This window comes from Somniosus microcephalus, chromosome 6, assembly GCF_052327205.1.
Source record: "Somniosus microcephalus isolate GS21.2 chromosome 6, FLI_Smic_1.0, whole genome shotgun sequence".
Classification (NCBI taxonomy): domain Eukaryota; kingdom Metazoa; phylum Chordata; class Chondrichthyes; order Squaliformes; family Somniosidae; genus Somniosus; species Somniosus microcephalus.
The window spans coordinates 7,885,211-7,903,498 of record NC_140992.1 but is presented as its reverse complement, the minus strand read 5'-3'; the positions used below and the strand labels follow the sequence as shown (position 1 = coordinate 7,903,498).

The window sequence follows — 18,288 nt, the reverse complement described above, 5'->3', positions numbered from 1 at the left end:
TGGAGTTGACGGCGGAGGAGGCAGGGGAGAGCGGTTTAAGAATATGATTTGTAGTGGGGAAGAGAAATCTGTTGTTAAGTTTGAATTCTAGGATGATCCTGTAATAGTTTTGGCAGAGGTGAACAGGACTCGCCAGTGCTTCAAGTGATCCAGCAAGATTCGGTGATGAATGGCTAACTCAGTTATCCACTATAAATATTAAAGTCTGAGTCCCTTGGAGATGAGCGCTGTACCAGCGGGAACTACCAGGGTGAGAGAGAATAATGGTTTTAATGGGGACTAGGGCATCATAGGTGGAGGTGAGGGTATGATTGAGCATATCCGTAGCTGTGGAAATGTCATGGTGATTGGAGGGCCAAAGGCTGGACAGCTGGGAATTTGAAAGTGCAGTTGTAAGTGACTTGGGGGAGAGTGTTTTTCCAGGGGCGGACACAGAAGGAAGCGGGGTTGGGAGGGGGAAGGGGAATGTGTGTGGAGAGGGATACAAGCAAGTGATCAGAGATGGCCTAATGAGCGATTGACACAGGGAGAGTAGCGAGGCCATGTGTGATGGCAAGGTTGATGAGTTGGCCGTGAATATAGGTAGATGAGTTTATATGGAGGGAGCGATTAAAAGAGGATAGGAGGGCAGTGCACTCAGAGGAGAGAGAGCATGATGTGTTGAACTGGAGGTTGAAATCTCTGAGGATGTGTAAAGGCTGAGGGAGGAAAACCGTGAAGATTGGCCAGATATTCGGGTCCCCACGGCTGAGTATGCGCTGGGTGCTCACGCGTAGGGCCAACAATAGTGCCGGTTTCGTGCATGCGCTGCGCATGCGCTGGAAACTGGAACTTCCGTTCCCTTGAAGGAAGGGGTTCACAGGTCCAATGCGTGCGCCGGAGAGGCAGCATGTACGCCTGGAACTTCTGTTTATTTTGCAGGTTTCTCCGGGAGGATAAGTCTCCAGCAGCTGCGCGTTTAAAAAGCAGTCGCAAGGCCTGCTTTTAACAAGGTAAGTGGTGAATTAAGTAAAATTAAAACATTTTTTTCACAGTTTTATTATTTTTAAATACTTTAAAGAAAGGTAAGTTTATTTTAGCCCCGTTAGAAACTGTAATTCTTTTTTTCAAAAGTTAAATTATTGTTTAAAATTGTTATTTTATGTAATTTATAGTTATTTTAAAAATGTGATGTTTTTCAAATTTATTTGACGTTTTAGTTAGGTTTTGGGGCCGATCTCTATTCATAGATTTGACAGGTCTTCCTGTCAAATCTATGAATAGAGATTCCCTGCTACGATTGGCTCTCCATGGCCCACGTGATCCCCGGGGAGGCTTTGAACTAACTGCGCCCCTGGGATACGCAAACACTGCGCGCCGGCAGTTGAAGGAGGCCCAGGATTGGAATCCCACGCGGGCCCACAGCACAACGGCAGGCGCGCTAGGTAAGTGCAGGTCGGAGGGGCTTGCACCCGCAGGAAGCCTCCGACCCGAATTTCTGGCCCGATATCTCGGTGGGAAATTGGGCCTGGTACTTGAGAGGGCTGTAGAGAACGAGGAATTTAAATGAGTGGCGAGAGGGGTACAACAAGGTGAGATGCTCAAAGGAGGAGAAGGTGCCAGAGGAGTACGGGGACAGACCAAGGTGTGATTTGTAGGTCTGGGTAAGGCAAGTGGTTGAAGGTGTAGTCAGCCGCAGAGGCTTCATTTAGGGGAAGGTGTCATCGCCCTCAACTTGGTTCCCCTCAAGGCCATGATGTTGATGCCCTCATCCACAATAACCTCATAGATGGCAAGGACGTTGTTCAGAAGTGAACAGACATTCTGGAGGGAGAGATGGAGAGAGATGTTAATTGCTGATCCAGAGACAGAGTCCACAGCATCAACTTTGGGAAGCGTGATTAGGACGGGAAGGATGTTGGAAAGATTAGCCCCCAGTGGACACGGTGGGTGTGAAGTCGATGAGAGAGTAGGATGGGACAGTGTGTGTTGCTGCCCATAAGGAGGCAGCAGCGAGTGTCTCGATGGGCCCTTTGGAGGATTCCAAGTGAGGCACAGAGTGAAGCTGTAGGCTTAACTAAGAGAGAACCAAGCCTTTGACAGCGGAGAGAGAGTAGGAAGGTCGAGGAGTGCTGAAGCTTTGTGGTCGGGATTTGGGAGGGGAGAGTATAAGAGAGGAGAGAAATGAAAGAAGGAATAACGACAGGAGAGAGGGTTTTAGGAGAGGTAAAGATTAAAAGGGGAGAAAAAAGGGGAATAGGAGTGATGGGCTTGGGTCTGGAGCAGCCAAAACACAATGCGGAGACACTCAATGTTGTCAAGGGGAGACTAGATAGGCACTTGAGGGAAATAAACCCGCAGGGCTATGGGGATAGAGTGGGGGAATGGGACTGACTGGATTTCTCTACAGAGAGACAGCACGGACTCGATGGACCGAATGGCCTCTTTGTGTGCCGTTATGACTCTATGGCACGTGATTGGATACAGGGGAACTGAAGTTATATAGGCCTGGTTACATGGTAATATTAGGATAGATATGTCCTGATAGTTAACAGGGAATAGAGAGGAAATAATAGGAAGGAAGTCCAGAGTTAAAGTCAGAGGTCCCCCGGCTTACATATTTACTAGCTCATCAGATACAGGGATTGTTCCCATGGGTTGGAGGGAAGCTCATGTAACAAGTCAGAAGTGGGAATTGATAGGTTTGTTAGTATAACTTCCGTTATTTGAAAGTTGCAAGAAGGGATCATTAGCTGTACCCTGCAAGACCACCTGCACAGAGTACCGGTTATTACCGAGTCATAATATGGCTTCTGGAAAAGAAAGTTATGTTTCACCAAACTGTTTGAATTTGTGAAAAGTTAACTAAAAAGGTGGATGAAAGTAGCCCTGTTGACATTATATATATTTGAACTTGCGTAACGCTTTTGACAAGGTGCCTACACAATAGATTACTTTTTAAGATAGAGTCCTGTGGGATAGGAGGACACATCGTGGATTGGCTCGGGGTTTAGTTGTGCTCTTGCAGGCAGAGGGTTGTTACTAATGGAAATGGTTCTGTGTGGACGCTGGTTACTAGTGGTGTTCCTCAGGGATCCGTGTTGGAACAGCTGCTCTTCATGATCTATATTAATAATAATCTAGATGAAGGTTTTGCAGGCACTGCCCACAAGTTCGGGGGTGGCATGAAGAGCTAGTGTTAGGACACTAGATGAGGAAATCTGATCTCGATGTGATAAAGGAATGGGCCTGCATCTGGCAGATGTTATTTAATGTAAATAAATGTAGTGTCATGTAGGTGGATAGGGCTATGTATATGATATGTTATATGTCTATACCACGCTTCATATTGAATTAAAATCTGTTGAGTGGGAAAGGACCCGAGTCACTATGGTACACGAGTCTCTGAACGTGCAAAAGCAGTGCCGAGAGATGGGTGTGAAGGCATATAGAGTACTAGGATGTGTAGTAAGGACCATCCAGTATAAAGTTAAAACAAATAGAGTTTCCTGTACTACACCCTGGTTAGGCCTCATCTGGTACACAGTGCCCACTTTTGTACCCCTCACAAGGTGGATGATATAGATGCCCTGGAAAAGGATTCAAGGAAGACCAGTCGAATGATTCATAGTTTAAACGCCCTCAGTTATGAAAATTGGCTTAGTTTTTACAGAAAACTGTTTAGGTTGCATGGCTACTCGCGGTAGGGAACACTGGGTAGTCATGATGCTTAGCTCAATCATAAACTATTTGGGAAAGCCTCGATGGACCAGCTGCTCTGTTTATCTGTATGTATGGATGGATGTATTTTACTGAGGTTGCGCGCAGTGTTTTTTTTTTACCGAGGCTGTGTGTGTGCTTGGGGTCGATTTTGACTTTGTGCGATAGTGTAAAACTGGCGATCGCGCGAGTCTGGAGCCCGCGTTACATCTCTCCCGAGATTAATGTCCAATGTCTTTGCTTGTCAGTGTCAACCTATGGAGAATACACTACAGGATAATTCACCAAGTATTCATTCATTTCATCGTCTTGCATAAAGGAATAACAACCGTGTTGTCTTTAAACTTTTCCAAGTTATAAACTAGCTGAGCAAGAGGAAAATGACTGGGTGTATGGAGCTAAACTGAAATCAGTACCAGCGCGAGAGGAGTGTCAGTTGTTAGAAGCAGACAGCTTGTGTACATAAAATGCTCGAGAATATTTTAGTCCTATACCGGTCTCTATAGCATGTCGTCTCCATCTGTGCACGGGATTCTGTGCGTGAATGTGGGCTACCCAACTCAGTCTGTATAACTGACAATATACCCTAAAGAATGATGTGTTTAATAAGCAAAGGTTATGTACATAGATGGAACAATTATACAGATCGAACCTAGTACATGTACCAATAATAAGCAGTTCAGATGGAACATATAACAAGCACAAATACCTAGAAGTTCAGATCGAACATAGTATGGAGCGAGATAGCTAGAATTTCACTGTTACTGTGAAGGTCCTTTGCCCATCTATGTTTTTTTGTGTTATCCTGCGGTTTCAGTAAGATGATATGACACTTAGTTTGTCATGACAACCGATGGAGAATGCCACCATAGACTAATGAACTAAGTTCTCTTTAATTTCCTTGATTTACATAAATACATCAGGATAATTTTATCTTTAAACTTTCCCAAATTCTAAACTAGCTGACCAAGAGGAAAATTACGCTGTGTACAGAGCTACACTGAAATCAGTACTAGCTCGAGAGAAGGGACAGTGGACTTGTGGTCGAAGATCAGTCATGATCTTATTCAATGGCGGAGCAGGCTCGAGGGGCCGTATGGCCTACTGCTGCTCCTAATTCTTATGTTCTTATGTCCTTAGAAGCACCCGCTTGTTAAAGGAGCACAGCTTGTACGTAGCATAATTTAGTCCTATACATGCCAATATAGCGTGTCGCCTCCATCTGTGTACGTGACTCCGAGTGTGCACACAAGTATAATTGATAATGGGCGTTGAAGAATGATACAAAATTGAATCCATCTGCCTTTCTTTCTTAGAAAAATAAAGACATTTCACATCGCCAGTGAATCAAAGCTAGGTTTAATAAGCAAGCGTTATGCGCTTACCGTAAGAATTATGCAGATGTAACATAATACATGTACAACTACATAGATGCTCAGGTGGAACACAGTACAGGCACAAATGCCTAGAATTTCAGAGTTACTGTGAAGGCCCTTTGCCCATCATATGTTTCTTTGTGTTATTCTGCGGTTTCAGTAAGATAATATAACACTTTGGAGCAAAAATACAGACAAGCAAACCAAAGCTTGATGCCCAGATAGCAAACACTTCTACAGCCACAGTGTACTTTCCAGGAGAGCTCACATAAGCTGGAATAAAAGTTATCCAAACGACACAGAAGATGAGCATACTGAACGTTATATACTTCGCGTCGTTGAAGTTATCTGGAAGTTTCCGGGCAAGGAAAGCGAGCAAAAAACAGACAGTGGACAGGAGACCAATATAGCTCGACACAAAATAAAAGGCTTTCAAAGACCCCACGTCACATTCCAAAATAATGATGTCTCTATAATAGGTCGTGTTTTTCACTGGATAGGGGGGTGATACAGTTAGCCAGATAGTGCATATTAAACCTTGAATAACTGTAAGGATGAACACGCCTGACCGTTGCTGAGTTGGTCCAAACCAGTTCATCACGTTTTTGTTGGGAAGAGTTGCTTTAAAGGCTGTCACAACAAGAATGGTTTTCCCCAAAATGCAGGAAATACAGAGAACAAATGCAATACCGAACGCAGTGCGGCGCAACATGCAAGACCACCCGGATGGTTCCCCAATAAAGGTGAGTGAGCACAGGAAGCAAAGCATTAGTGCGAACAGAAGCAGGAAGCTTAGCTCGGAATTGTTAGCTCTAACGATAGGAGTTTCCCGATACCGGAAGAATATAGCAGCTGTAGCCAATGTAAAACACACTCCCACTAAAGCAAGTGTCACTAGCACAAATCCCAGAATCTCTCCAAAGGAAAGAAATTCAATCTTCTTGAAAACACATCGATCTTTTTGTTGATTGGGCCAATATTCCAAAGGACACTTCAAACAATCTGTGGAATCTGAAAGGATAAAAAGCTCCCGTTTTTAATACAAAATCCCCGTGACCACAGAATTGCGAAATACACGACAAACTCGTATGTCTACATACCCGTGGTATTACTAATCTCCCCATCGGCGCATTCTGCACAGTCAGAACAACATATCGGCTGCCCTTTCCTGCTTACTGTTCTTGTTCCAGGAGGACAAGGTTCTGTGCAAAGTGCCTGTGGAATCTAAAGCAGGGGAAAAATACTTATTGTTATACGAATCATAGAATAATAAAGCACAGACGTGCCCGGGCCGTCTCTTTGGGAGAACTATCCAAGTAGTTCCACTCCTCTGCTCTTTCCCCAAAGATCTGTAATTGTTTATCTTGCAGTATTTATCCAGTTTGCTTTTGAAAGTTACTGTTGAATCAGCATCCACCACCCTTTCAGGCAGTACATTCCAGATCATAACAACTCGCTGGGTAATTTATTTTCCTCATGTGGCCTCTCGTTGTTTTGCCAATCACCTTCGATCTGTGTTCTCTGGTTAACGACCCTTCTGCCACTGGAAACAGTTTCCCCATATTTACTCAAACCGTTCATGATTTTGTACACCGCTATCAAATCTTCTCTTAACTATCTCTGCTCTAAGGAGAACAACTCCAGCTTCTCCAGCCTCTCCACATAACTGAATTCCCTCAGCCCGTGTACGATTCCAGTAAATCTCTTCTGCATCCTCGCAAAGACTTGACATCCTTCTTAAAGTGTCGTGCCCAGAATTGACCGTAACATATGTCAAAAGTTATAATTGAAGGAAACTGGCGAACTGGTTTCAACTGCTCGTTTTTGGGTCTTTAAATATACATTTGTTATATTTCTATCTATATCTGTCGTAAGCATTTGTGTCAAAGGACTGAAAAAGTCAACTACTTTGTTAATTTCACGTCAATATTGTGAAAATAAAATACATCTAAGTACATTCAAGTATTCACTACACAGGAAGAGTGCAATGTTATTGTTTTCTAATGGGATTACGCTGGGTAAACTACGGACCATGTCCCTTGCCTGTTATAACATAGAGGTTGCTGTGAAGGGATGGTACTTACAGGTAATATATCATGCAGAATTTTGAGTAAAACTGTGTTTATAAACTGCGCAATTGATCATCTAAATGTTCATATCAAGCATGAAGGAAGAGGAATTGAAAAAATACGATGTTTTCTGCGAAATTATTAAATTATCACGATTTGTGCCCTTTCAGCGACCTACAGTACTCCAAAACTGAGAAACTATGACACAGCAAAACATATCCAATTTCAAGATTGTTTAGAAAAAGGTGACAGATTGGTGGTTGTGAGCACAGGTGAATGAGTAGCGTCCAGTGCTATTTTGTGGCACATATTACGTAATATGTGGGAGAGAAGGAAACTTGAGATTGGATATTCTCGGTCTATTGGTGTAACTTGCCTCTCACTTTACATTCACTGGAGATGCAGAGCTATTTCAAGCTAATTATGGTAATTATCGTCTGATAGCTCTGAATGATTAACAATATTGTATATGATTCACATGAACTAACTATTACTGCGACTGATCCAGTCATGTCCATTGTAGTCGCCATTCACCTACATGCAAATGTTGGATGACTTAGAAATGTTAACGCCTTTTACAGAGATTTAATAGAATGCACAGCACAGAAACCGGCCGTTCGCCACAACTGGTCCACGCTGCTGTTAATGCTCCAGAGAAGCCTACTGCAACCCTTTTCCTTTAACCCGATCAGCATAAGCTTCAATTCCTTTCTCCCTCATGTGTTTATCAAGCTTTCCCTTAAATACACCTATGCTATTCGCCTGAACAACTCCTTGTAGTAGGGAGTTCCATATTCTAACCATTCTCTGGGTAAATTAGCGACTCCCTTATATTTATGGCCCCTAGTTCTGGTCTCCCCCATAAGTGTAAACATATTTTCTTCGTCTACCCTATCAATCCGTTTCATGAAATTAAAAGACCTCAATCAGGTCACCCCTCATCCTTCTCTGAAGAACAGCCCCATGGTTGACTCTTAACTTTCCGGATAGGTATAACCTCTCAGTATAAAACGTCCCAATTCGCTTAAGAACTAAAAGAGGGAACAATTGTGGAACTACTGGATAGATTTCCGAGAGACTGCGTTGCTAAAATCAGATTAGAACTGGAGAATGAAAAATGCACTCCAACAGTTAATTGATGGTTCATCAAAAAGTTATGGTAGCAAGAGAATAGATAAAGGGAAAAATGAAAGAAGACTGACCCGTGAGGTGGCCTAGAAAGCCTCTCGGTTATATTAAAGCAGGGCAACTGGGCAATACATACCGGCCTTGCCAACGACGCCCACATCTCAAAAATTAATAACAACGCACACACGCAATTGTTTTCAATTTTGCGCGTTTAAAGCTCATTGTTTTTCCACGGTTTGTCAGTAAGAACCTTAAGGAACATACCTTACTTCCAACGCTGCTCCACACGATATCCTCGATATTCAGGACAAGCTCATGTCCTAAAGGCGCTGAACCATCATAATAGCCAATGTTTACAATTTCAACTGTCCCCTCCAAATTCTTTTGCAAATTTATTAATTCGTATGTTGGGACTGGATCACCATTTTCATCAAAATACACGATTTCCCCAGTCCACGTTGTGAAATGGACTGTGTGTAGGTAATGGAGCAGCTAGAGAAGAATAATGCAGGGCATGTAAGTCTAGCTGTCAAAGGTATAAGTACACATAGATTCAATTCAGGTATATTAACTTATAACCGAAATGTTGGAAATGTACGACAGGGCAATTGGCACCCGAAGAAAATCAAAAAGCTTTTGGAGTTGGACCATTTTTATATCGGGGGTACAATGTATTTCTAGTATTTTCTGTTTTCTGTTTAGTTTTTCTGATTTTTTCATACCTGCCGTATTGGCGTGTTATTCTTTTTATCTAATTCTGTGAGGGTATTATTTGATCATTATAAATAGAATTGGTTGCTAAAAGACAATAGTTAGTAGTGAAAAACGGTCATAGATGAAAATGGAAGAATAAACGCTTCAAACCATGGTGATGTCTATCCACATTGTAGTTGGGTTCTGTCTGGGAAGGGTTGCGTTAAAATAAAATTTACATGTTTTCCTACCTGCCAGGGCTCAAAATTTGAAATATGAGCACATGTGTTATTCATAAACGGCCCATTGCCTTCTTCACAGGACAGCAGATCGTGAAGTGCATGAGCAACAGCATAGACCGCTTTGTACACATGGTAGGAACTTCCGTCCATTATTGCTGGAAGATATGCGTTTTCTAACCCATTCAATTGTTCCTTCCCTGTGCATTGCCGCACTTGAAATCCGGAATTTCTTGGGTTTGTCACATTGTCCGTCCGTAAAGAGCACGTGAATACCGTTTCCCAAAACTCCGTCACCAAAATGCTGTCAGGAAGCCTGGAAGGATGAACTTTGAGAAGATGCTCTCTGAGGCTGGCGATCTCTGTCCTACGGGTTGTCGGACCAATTGTCCCAACGAGAAGGCTTGCTCTTTCTTCAGGCGGGAGTAGATCTTCTGTAACCCACCCTTCACTTCCAATCCACTGTATGCCGGTTACATTTTGACGCAAAATTTCCTTAAGCAAAATTCGCATCTCTCCAGTATGAAGAAAAGCCACCACGACCCTTGTAGTCGCCTGTTTGATCACCTGCACCACTTTGCTTATTTTCTCCGCAGGATCGGTCCTGTAAAATGATTCAGAGTAGGCAATGCAAACCCCAAATTTTTGAGCCTGTTCGATAAATGCTCGCATTCCGAAATTACCGTAATCGGTGTTACTTCTAACTGTTCCAATCCAAGTCCAGCCGAAAGTTTTCACTAGTTCAGCGAGAAGCTTGGACTGATAGTTGTCGCTTGGTATAGTTCGAAAAAACGTAGGGTATTCTTGCTTATCGCTGAGGCAGGCGCAAGTAGAGAAGTAACTAACCTACATAGAAAAGCGTAAATATAAGATAACATTAAAAACGTTCAGCGTTCTTTGAACTATCTATACATATTTTATTGCAGCACTTCCGGTGCGAATTATTTGATATTTGTACATAATTATAACATTGAAACGTACACCACGTATTTCGAATTAAGAGAACAATTTTCAATCTGGGACATTGCGACAGAGCAATTCATGTCCTGCATCAAGTAACTCAGTCTTGACACGGCATCCAACCTGAGATTTATTCGTGTGTTTGGTTGGGTTCCATTCGCGGCAATGCACTAATAAATTGACCGAAGAAAGCTAAACGCCGTCTTAATGAAAATGCAGTTAAATATTTGACAAGTTACCATCGGAATTCCGAAAGAACCAATGGTTCTTGCAGTTACTATGGAGGACGTGGATATATCACAACCAATAATGGCCGCGACTTTGGAGGAACCTCCACATTCCGGGTAATCAATGAGTTCTTGTTCTCCATTGACCAAAGCGAGCGCTGCCTTTGAGGCAATCGCGGAGGACGAGCAGTCATCGTGGATCTTATATCCCAGAGTGATATTCGGAAGGAGAGCTTTATTCTGGTTTATTTCTTCAATAGCAAAAATCATGGTCTGCACCAAGCGGAAGTTTGACAACTGAAAACTGTGGGATTATATAAAAAGAAACGATACGGATATTCAATTCATGATTCAATCAGGTATTGCATGAAATAATTAGAACACAATATTTTTCATGTTGAAGCTAAACCGTAACCGAGAAAAAGATATTCAGGCAGTAATGATCGCCAGATGTTTTTTTTCTCTTTCCAATCAGTGATACGATTGGAAACAGTATTCAAAGGAGGAGTAATATTCTCCGCTCTGATACTGATACATAGACAGATAGACATAGTAATTGAAAGTGGCCTCAGTTACATTTATTAACATTGTAATTTGAATTATCTTGACTATCCTTCAATTAATATTCGCAATGTTAGTATTTAGTTCCCCAGATTAAGCAATTATATTACACATGAGTGATAATATTCAATTTGAATACCTGTTGTCACGACAAAAAGTGGATCAGATTAGTGTATCTTCAAATATCCATACACGCCTTGAATACTCAGGTCACTAAGACAGAATTTTAACTTTATAACTCAACTACAATAGTAGATCGTCTGACTCTATATACATTGTAGCTGAAACTGTACTTTATATGAGAATAAAGACATTTTCTATCCCAATATCTAGCAAGGTGTACATTACCTGACAGGTAAAGCGGAAAGAGAAGAAAGTGACACAATTATCAACCCAATGTTAAGAACTTAGTGTTATATTTGTAGCCACCCCGTAGTTGCTTTGGTTCGAATCCATTTCAATGATTCAGCTGCCTGTACAACACCCAGCCGTCTAACATGGTAAGATCAGCAGGTATTTCTACTCAGTTGCAAAGAGGGCACAGCGATTCAGACCGTTTCAGCACCTATTTGGTTTCACAGCAACTGTTCCAGAGTGTCGGACATGTTTCACTATATATTTTCTGCCCATTATTCAGATTATATTTATAGATAGGCACATAATATTGTTTAACTAGTTCCAGTAATATCAGCACTGCAATACAACGTTCAATATATGTGTGATATATATTTAGCGTACTCTCGTCGCATTACATTTACTGTTCGGTATTCCTTTGGAAATTCGTGTTGACCACGCCACGATTTTTATCGAGGACTGGCAATAGAAAAGCTTAACACAAATTAAATATTATTGTGAGGATTAATTCTACGTTTTACCTCGATGTACAATAATTGAAGGATGATCATTCTGAGGAAATGATTATCCGATTCAAATCATCTGAAAATAACAATGCTATAGGACACCGATAAACTTATTTAAATCCGCCAGATGATAATTAGCCACCGCATCCAGAAGTTTATCTTTTGGACTGGTGACAGAGTGACAGGTTTTTTGTCGTTTTCTACAGCAAAAGAAGAAACATTTGTCCACGGCAAGAGCTCGACTCACCTTCTGCATTCTGTTTCTGTCGGAGTGATGGTAAATGAAGGAACGCCCTGATTCGCATCTAAATGCACGGTAAATATTCCGCCCAGGATGATATCCCCATCCTCAGATAAATCGGGTAAATTATCTTTTGCTCGACGCTTACAGACGATTCCCCGTGTTTCCCGCGCAGGCGCAGCAACAAGCAACAGGAATATCAGAAACCGAACCATTGCTTTATTGGAAGGGACCTGTCACTGGATAATAAGCAAAGGAAAGAGCTTCGATTTATATAACGTCTTTCATGGCCTGAGGACCTCCCAAAGCGCCTTACAGCCAATGAATTACCTTAGAACTGTTGCGACTGTTGTAATGTAGGAAATCTCTAACTATGACGTGGTGCGCAGTCTACCAATATGTGGGGTAAATCTATTGATTCAGTCACATCACAGTAAGATCAATTCTACAGAGAACAGAATTCACATCTAATAAAAATAGATGAAGTTTGAAATCCCAGCAGAGAGTAAACATTTTCCGATGGAACAAGAAGAATTGCCCGAGAGAATGTAAGAAGGCTTGAGGCTGCTAGTGATCATCACCAGATATGACTTTTAGAGATTTAGAGAATATCGCAGCACCCGTTTTATCTCCAGCAACTGAAACTAATTCAAAGCTAAATCGTAATTGAAAGTTTAGGAAAATATTTCAGCAATTGAGAGGTTGAAGATCAACTTAATTAAAATCTGCTACTGATTGAAGCCACATGTTATTCTTTCAGACACGGCAGAAACTGAGGCCAGGCATCTACAGCAGCATCTTACTACATTTCCTTGACTGCCAATTTATGTGCAACAATCGTATAAAATATATGCCTGCTCAGAATCTGGTTGAAGAGTTTAATACATAAACATTCATGGATATTATTCTGTTGCATCTCACATACACAGATAATAAAACATTACCCTCTGCCTCGATAAAGTGGGAAAACATTCACGGTCATCTATTTATAGAAGGTTTCTGTCGGCAATCTTCAGTGATATTTTATATATTTTGCAAATCCCCACCACGATGAACCAGCTAGCGGGACTGACAGTCTGCACATATTACCGTGTAGGCCCTACTGTTATAAGACAGAGCAATACTGCAAAAGTGGTATCGAAGTTCTCTTTATCAAAGCGGCATCAAAGTAGGGCAAAATAACGAGGTGCTTCACCAAGGGGGAATCCGACTGTGAGCTTGAAAAAATAGATTTGATGTATTTCTGTGAATGTGAGGAGACATGTGGCAGTGCAGAGGGCAGCAGCAAAGGTCGTCTAGAGAACTGTGACGATAATGAATTAAAGGATAGATGAGTAACTGTGAGAATGGGACCAACGGAGAGTGCGAACTCCGAAGGTGGTCTGGAGAATCTCTGCTGTTGGTGGAAGTAGAAGTAAGCTGTGACAGAGATAGCAGGTGAGCAGAAGTTAGTACTGATAGGCCATGAGGAACATCGGGAAGAATACGCCATTTAGGCCCTGGGACCTGTTCCGCCATTCAATTAAATTATAGATGATATAGGAACAGCAAGATGACTCAGGATAATACGTGGCTGGGAAAATAGTACAGGAGGGAAGCCTTCAGATTCCTGGGGCTTTGGGGCCAGTTCTGAGCAGCAGTGACCCATACAAAATGGACGGGTTGCACCTGAACATAGCCAGGGCCAATGTCCTCGTTAACTAGTTCTATGGGGAGGGTTTAAACTAATTTGACAGTGGTGGTTGGGAGGTGGTGGTGGTGGTGGGGGGGGGGGCGGGGGGCGGTGTGGCAGCAGGATGAAGCATCGGAGAGGGGAAAGAATGTGCATAGAGGATTGGGAGAGGCGAACAACAACATAATAAAGAGCCGTCCAGAAAGAAGAGTGACCAGACAGGGGAGAAATGCAAAGCAGCTTATAAGAACATTAAAAACATAAGAAATAGGAGCAGTAGTAGGACATTTGGCTCTTTGAGTCTGTGTCGCCATCCAATAGATCATGGCTGATCTTAAGAACATAAGAACTTAAGACATCAGAGCAGGAGTAGGCAATACGGCCCCTCGAGACTGCTCCATCATTCAATAAAATCATGGCTGATTATTGACCACAACTCCACTTTCCCGCCCCATCTCCGTATCCCTTGATTCCCCTAGAGTCCAAAAATCTATCCCTCTCAGCCTTGAACATATTCAAAAACTCAGCATTCACCGCCTTCTGAGGTAGAGAATGCCAAAGATTCACAACCCTCTGAGTGAAGAAATTCCTCCTCATCTCAGTCTTAAATGGCCGACCACTTATCCTGAGACTCTGCCCCATAGTTATATAAATTCCAGCCAGGGGAAACAACCTCTCAGCATCTACCCTGTCAATCCCCTTCAGAATCTTTTATGTTTCAAAGAGATCACCTCTCATTCTTCTAAATTCCAGAGAGCATAGGCCCATTCTACACAATCTTTCATCACAGAACAGCCCTCTCATCCAAGGAATCAATCTAGTGAGTCTTCGTTATGCCGCCGCCAAGGCAAGTATATCCTTCCTTAGTTAAGGAGACCAAAACTGTGCACAGTACTCCAGGTTTGGTATCACCAAGGCCCTGTAGAATTGTAGCAAGACTTCCTTACTCTTGTACTACAAGCCCCTTGCAATAAAGGCCAACATGCCATTTGCCTTACTTATTGCTTGCTGAATTTGTATGCTAGCTTTCTGTGTTTCTTGCACGAGGACACCCAAATCTCTCCAAACAACAACATTTGAAAATTTCTCTCCATTTAAAAAATATTCTGTTTTTCTATTCTTCCTACCAAATTCAATAACTTCACATTTCCTTACATTATACTCCACCTGCCACCTGACTGCCCACTCATTAAGTCTATCTATATCCCTTTGCAGACTCTTTGTGTTCTCCTCACAGTTTACTGTCCCACCATCTTTGCATCATCAACAAACTTGGATACATTACACTTGATCCTTTCATCTAGGTCATTAATATAGATTGTAAATAGCTGAGGCCCCAACACTGATCATTGCAGCACTCCACTAGTTACAACCTGCCAAATTGATAAAGATCCATTTATCCCTACTCTCTGCTTTCTGTCCGTTAACCAATCCTCTATCCGTGCTACTATATTACCCTCATCCCCATGAGCCCTAATCTTGTGTAATAACCTTTTATGTGGCAGCTTATCGAATGCCTTTTGGAAATCCAAATATAATACATCCACTGGTTCCCCTTTATCTACCCTGCCAGTTACATCCTCAAAAAACTCACAAATTTGATAAACATGATTTCCCTTTCGTAACCCATGTTGATTCTGCCTAATCATGTTATAATTTTCTACGTGACTTGATACCACTTCCTTAACAATGGATTCCAGCATTTCCCTGATGACTGATCAGGTTAACTAGCCTGTAGTTCCCTATTTTTTCTCTCCTCCTTTCTTGAAATGTGGTGTTACATTGCGACCTTCCAATCTGCTGGAACCATTCCAGAATCGAGGGAATTTTTGAAGATCAAAAGCAATGCATCCGCTATCTCTTCAGCAACCACTTTTAGAACCCTAGGATGTAGGCTGTCAGGTCCAGGGAATTTGTCTTAGTCCCATTAGTTTCTCTAGTACTTTTTCTCTACTTATATTAATTACGTTAAGTTCCTCACCCTCATTAGACCCTTGGTTCCCCACCATATTTGGTATGCTTTTTGTGTCATCTACTGTGAAGACAGATACAAAATATTTGTTTAAGATTTCTGCCACTTCCTTATTCCCCATAATAATTTCTCGTGTCTCAATCTCTAAGGGACCAACGTTTGCTTTTGCTACTCTTTTCCTTTTTACATACTTGTAGAAACTCTTACAATCTGCTTTTATATTTCTTGCTAGTTTTCTCTCCTATTTTATTTTTTACCTTTTTATTAAATTTTTGGTCAACCTTTGCTAGTTTCTGAAACTCTCCCAATCCTCAGACTTATTATTATTCTTTGCAACATTATAAACTTCTTCTTCCAATCTAATTATATCCACAACTTCTTTAGTTAGCCATGGTTGGATCACTTTTCCTGTGGAGTTTTTGTTTCTCAATGGAATGTATTTTCCTTGAGAATTATGAAATATTTCTTTAAATGCTAGCCACTGCTTATCTACCACCATACCTTTTAATCTATTTTTCCAATCTACCTTAGCCAACTCGCCCCTGATACCTATGTAATTGGCTTTATTTAAGTTTAAGACTTTAGTTCGGACTTAGGCAAGTCACTCTCAAATTAATGTAAAATTCTATCATATTATGATCACTCTGCCCCGAAGATCCTTTATTAAGAGATTGCTAATTAGCCCTGCCTCATTACACAATACAAGATCCAAAATAGCCTGTTTTCTGGTTGGTTCCATGACATATTGTTCTAGGAAACTGTCCGAAATCCATTCCATGAACTCGTCCTCCAGACTACCTTTGCCAATTTGATTTGTCCAGTCTATATGAAGAATAAAGTCACCCAAGATTATTGTATTACCTTTGTTGCAAGCTCTTACTATTTCTTGATTAATATTCTGTCCAATGGTATAGCTACTGTTAGGACGCCTATATACTACTCCAACCAGTGTTTGCTGCCCCTTGTTATTCCTTATCTCCACCCATACTGATTCTACTTCCTGATCTTCCGAGCCGAGATCCTTTCTCTCTACTGTCCTTATGTCATCCTTTATTATCAGCGTTACTCCACCTCCTTTTCCATTCTGCCTGTCTTTTCGAAACGTCAAGTACCCTGGAACATTTAGTTCCCAACCTTGGCCACCTTGCAACCATGTCTCTGTAATGGCTACTAGATCAAACCCATTTATCTCTATTTGTGCCACTAGTTCTTCTATCTTGTTCAAATGCTTCGTGCATTCAGATAAAGAGCCTTTAATTTAAATGTTTTACCATTATTCCCTGCTTTGACCTTATTCTCTGCTGCATTGCTACTATTAAACACTCTGTTCCTTCCTGTCACACTCTGCTTATTTTTACCCAAATCGCTACACTGCTCTATTGCCTTGACCGTTCTCTTTAAATTTCTAAATTTCCCCTCACCTGACCCCTCCCCCCACTATTTCAACTCCTCCTTCCAGCACTATTCCCATATCCTTTGCTTCCCTTAATATCCAAAAATCTATCGAACTCTGTCTTGAATTAAACGACTGGGTCTCCATAGCCCTCTGTGGTAGTGAATTCCAAAGTTTTACAATCCTTTAAGTAAGACATTTCTCTTCATCTTAGTCCTAAATGGCCTACCCCTTATTCTGAGACTGTGACTCCCTAGCTTGAGACTCCCCAGCCAGGGAAACATCCTCCCTGCATCTACCCTGTAAAGCCCCTTAAGAATTTTACATTGCTGAGATCACCTATCATTCTTCTAAACTCTAGGGAATATAGGCATAGTCTGCTCAATCTCTCCTCGTAGGACAATCCACTCACCACTGGAATCAGTCTAGTACACCTATGTTGTACGCCCTTCAAGGCATGTATATCCTTCCTTAGGTAAGGAGGCCAAAACTGTACACAGTACTCCTGGTGTGGTCTCACCAAGGCCCTATATAATTGCAGAAAGACTTCTTTACTCTTATACACAAATCCCTTTGTAATAAAGGCTAACATACCAGTTGCTTTCCTAATTGCTTGCTGTACCTGCATGTTAACTTTCAGCGATTCGTGGACAAGGACAGCCAGGTCCCTCTGAACATCATCATTTCCCAAACTCTCACCATTTATAAAATATTCTGCTTTTCTGTTTTTCCTACCAAAGTGAATAACTTCACACTTCTCCATATTATATTCCATCTGCCATGTTCTTGCCCATCCCTTGTCCTGTCTACCCTTTTGCAGTATCCTTGCGTCCTCCTCACAGCTTACTTTCCCACCTAACTTTGTATTGTCAGCAAATTTGGGGACATTACACTCGGTCCTCTCATCTTAATCGTTGATACAGATTGTGAATAGCTGTGGCCCAAGCAGTGACCCTTGCTGCACCCCACTAGTTAGAGCATGCCAACCCAAAAATCACCCATTTATTCCTACTCTCTGTCTTCTGTTTGTTAACCAATCCTCCATCTATGCTAGTATATTTACCGCAATCCAATGAGCCCTAATTTTGTTTAATACTCTCTTGTCTGGCACCTTATTGAATGCTTTTTGAAAATCCAAACACTATATCCACTTGTTCCCTATTATACACCCTACTAGTTACAACTCAATAAACTGTAA

General features: G+C 41.7%; 1 protein-coding gene across 1 annotated transcript; it reads right to left on the bottom strand.

Moving 5' to 3' along the window:
- Positions 1-5,054: 5,054 nt before the first annotated feature.
- On the bottom strand, positions 5,055-12,268 carry LOC147115426 (extracellular calcium-sensing receptor-like). The gene is made up of 6 exons (XM_085989418.1): positions 12,060-12,268; positions 10,404-10,695; positions 9,217-10,050; positions 8,537-8,764; positions 6,176-6,299; positions 5,055-6,086 (listed from the first exon to the last, which is right to left on the bottom strand). The coding sequence occupies exons 1-6, from the start codon at positions 12,266-12,268 to the stop codon at positions 5,179-5,181; spliced, it is 2,595 nt and encodes an 864-aa protein (XP_085845544.1). The 3' UTR covers positions 5,055-5,178.
- Between the last annotated feature and the right edge of the window lie 6,020 nt (positions 12,269-18,288).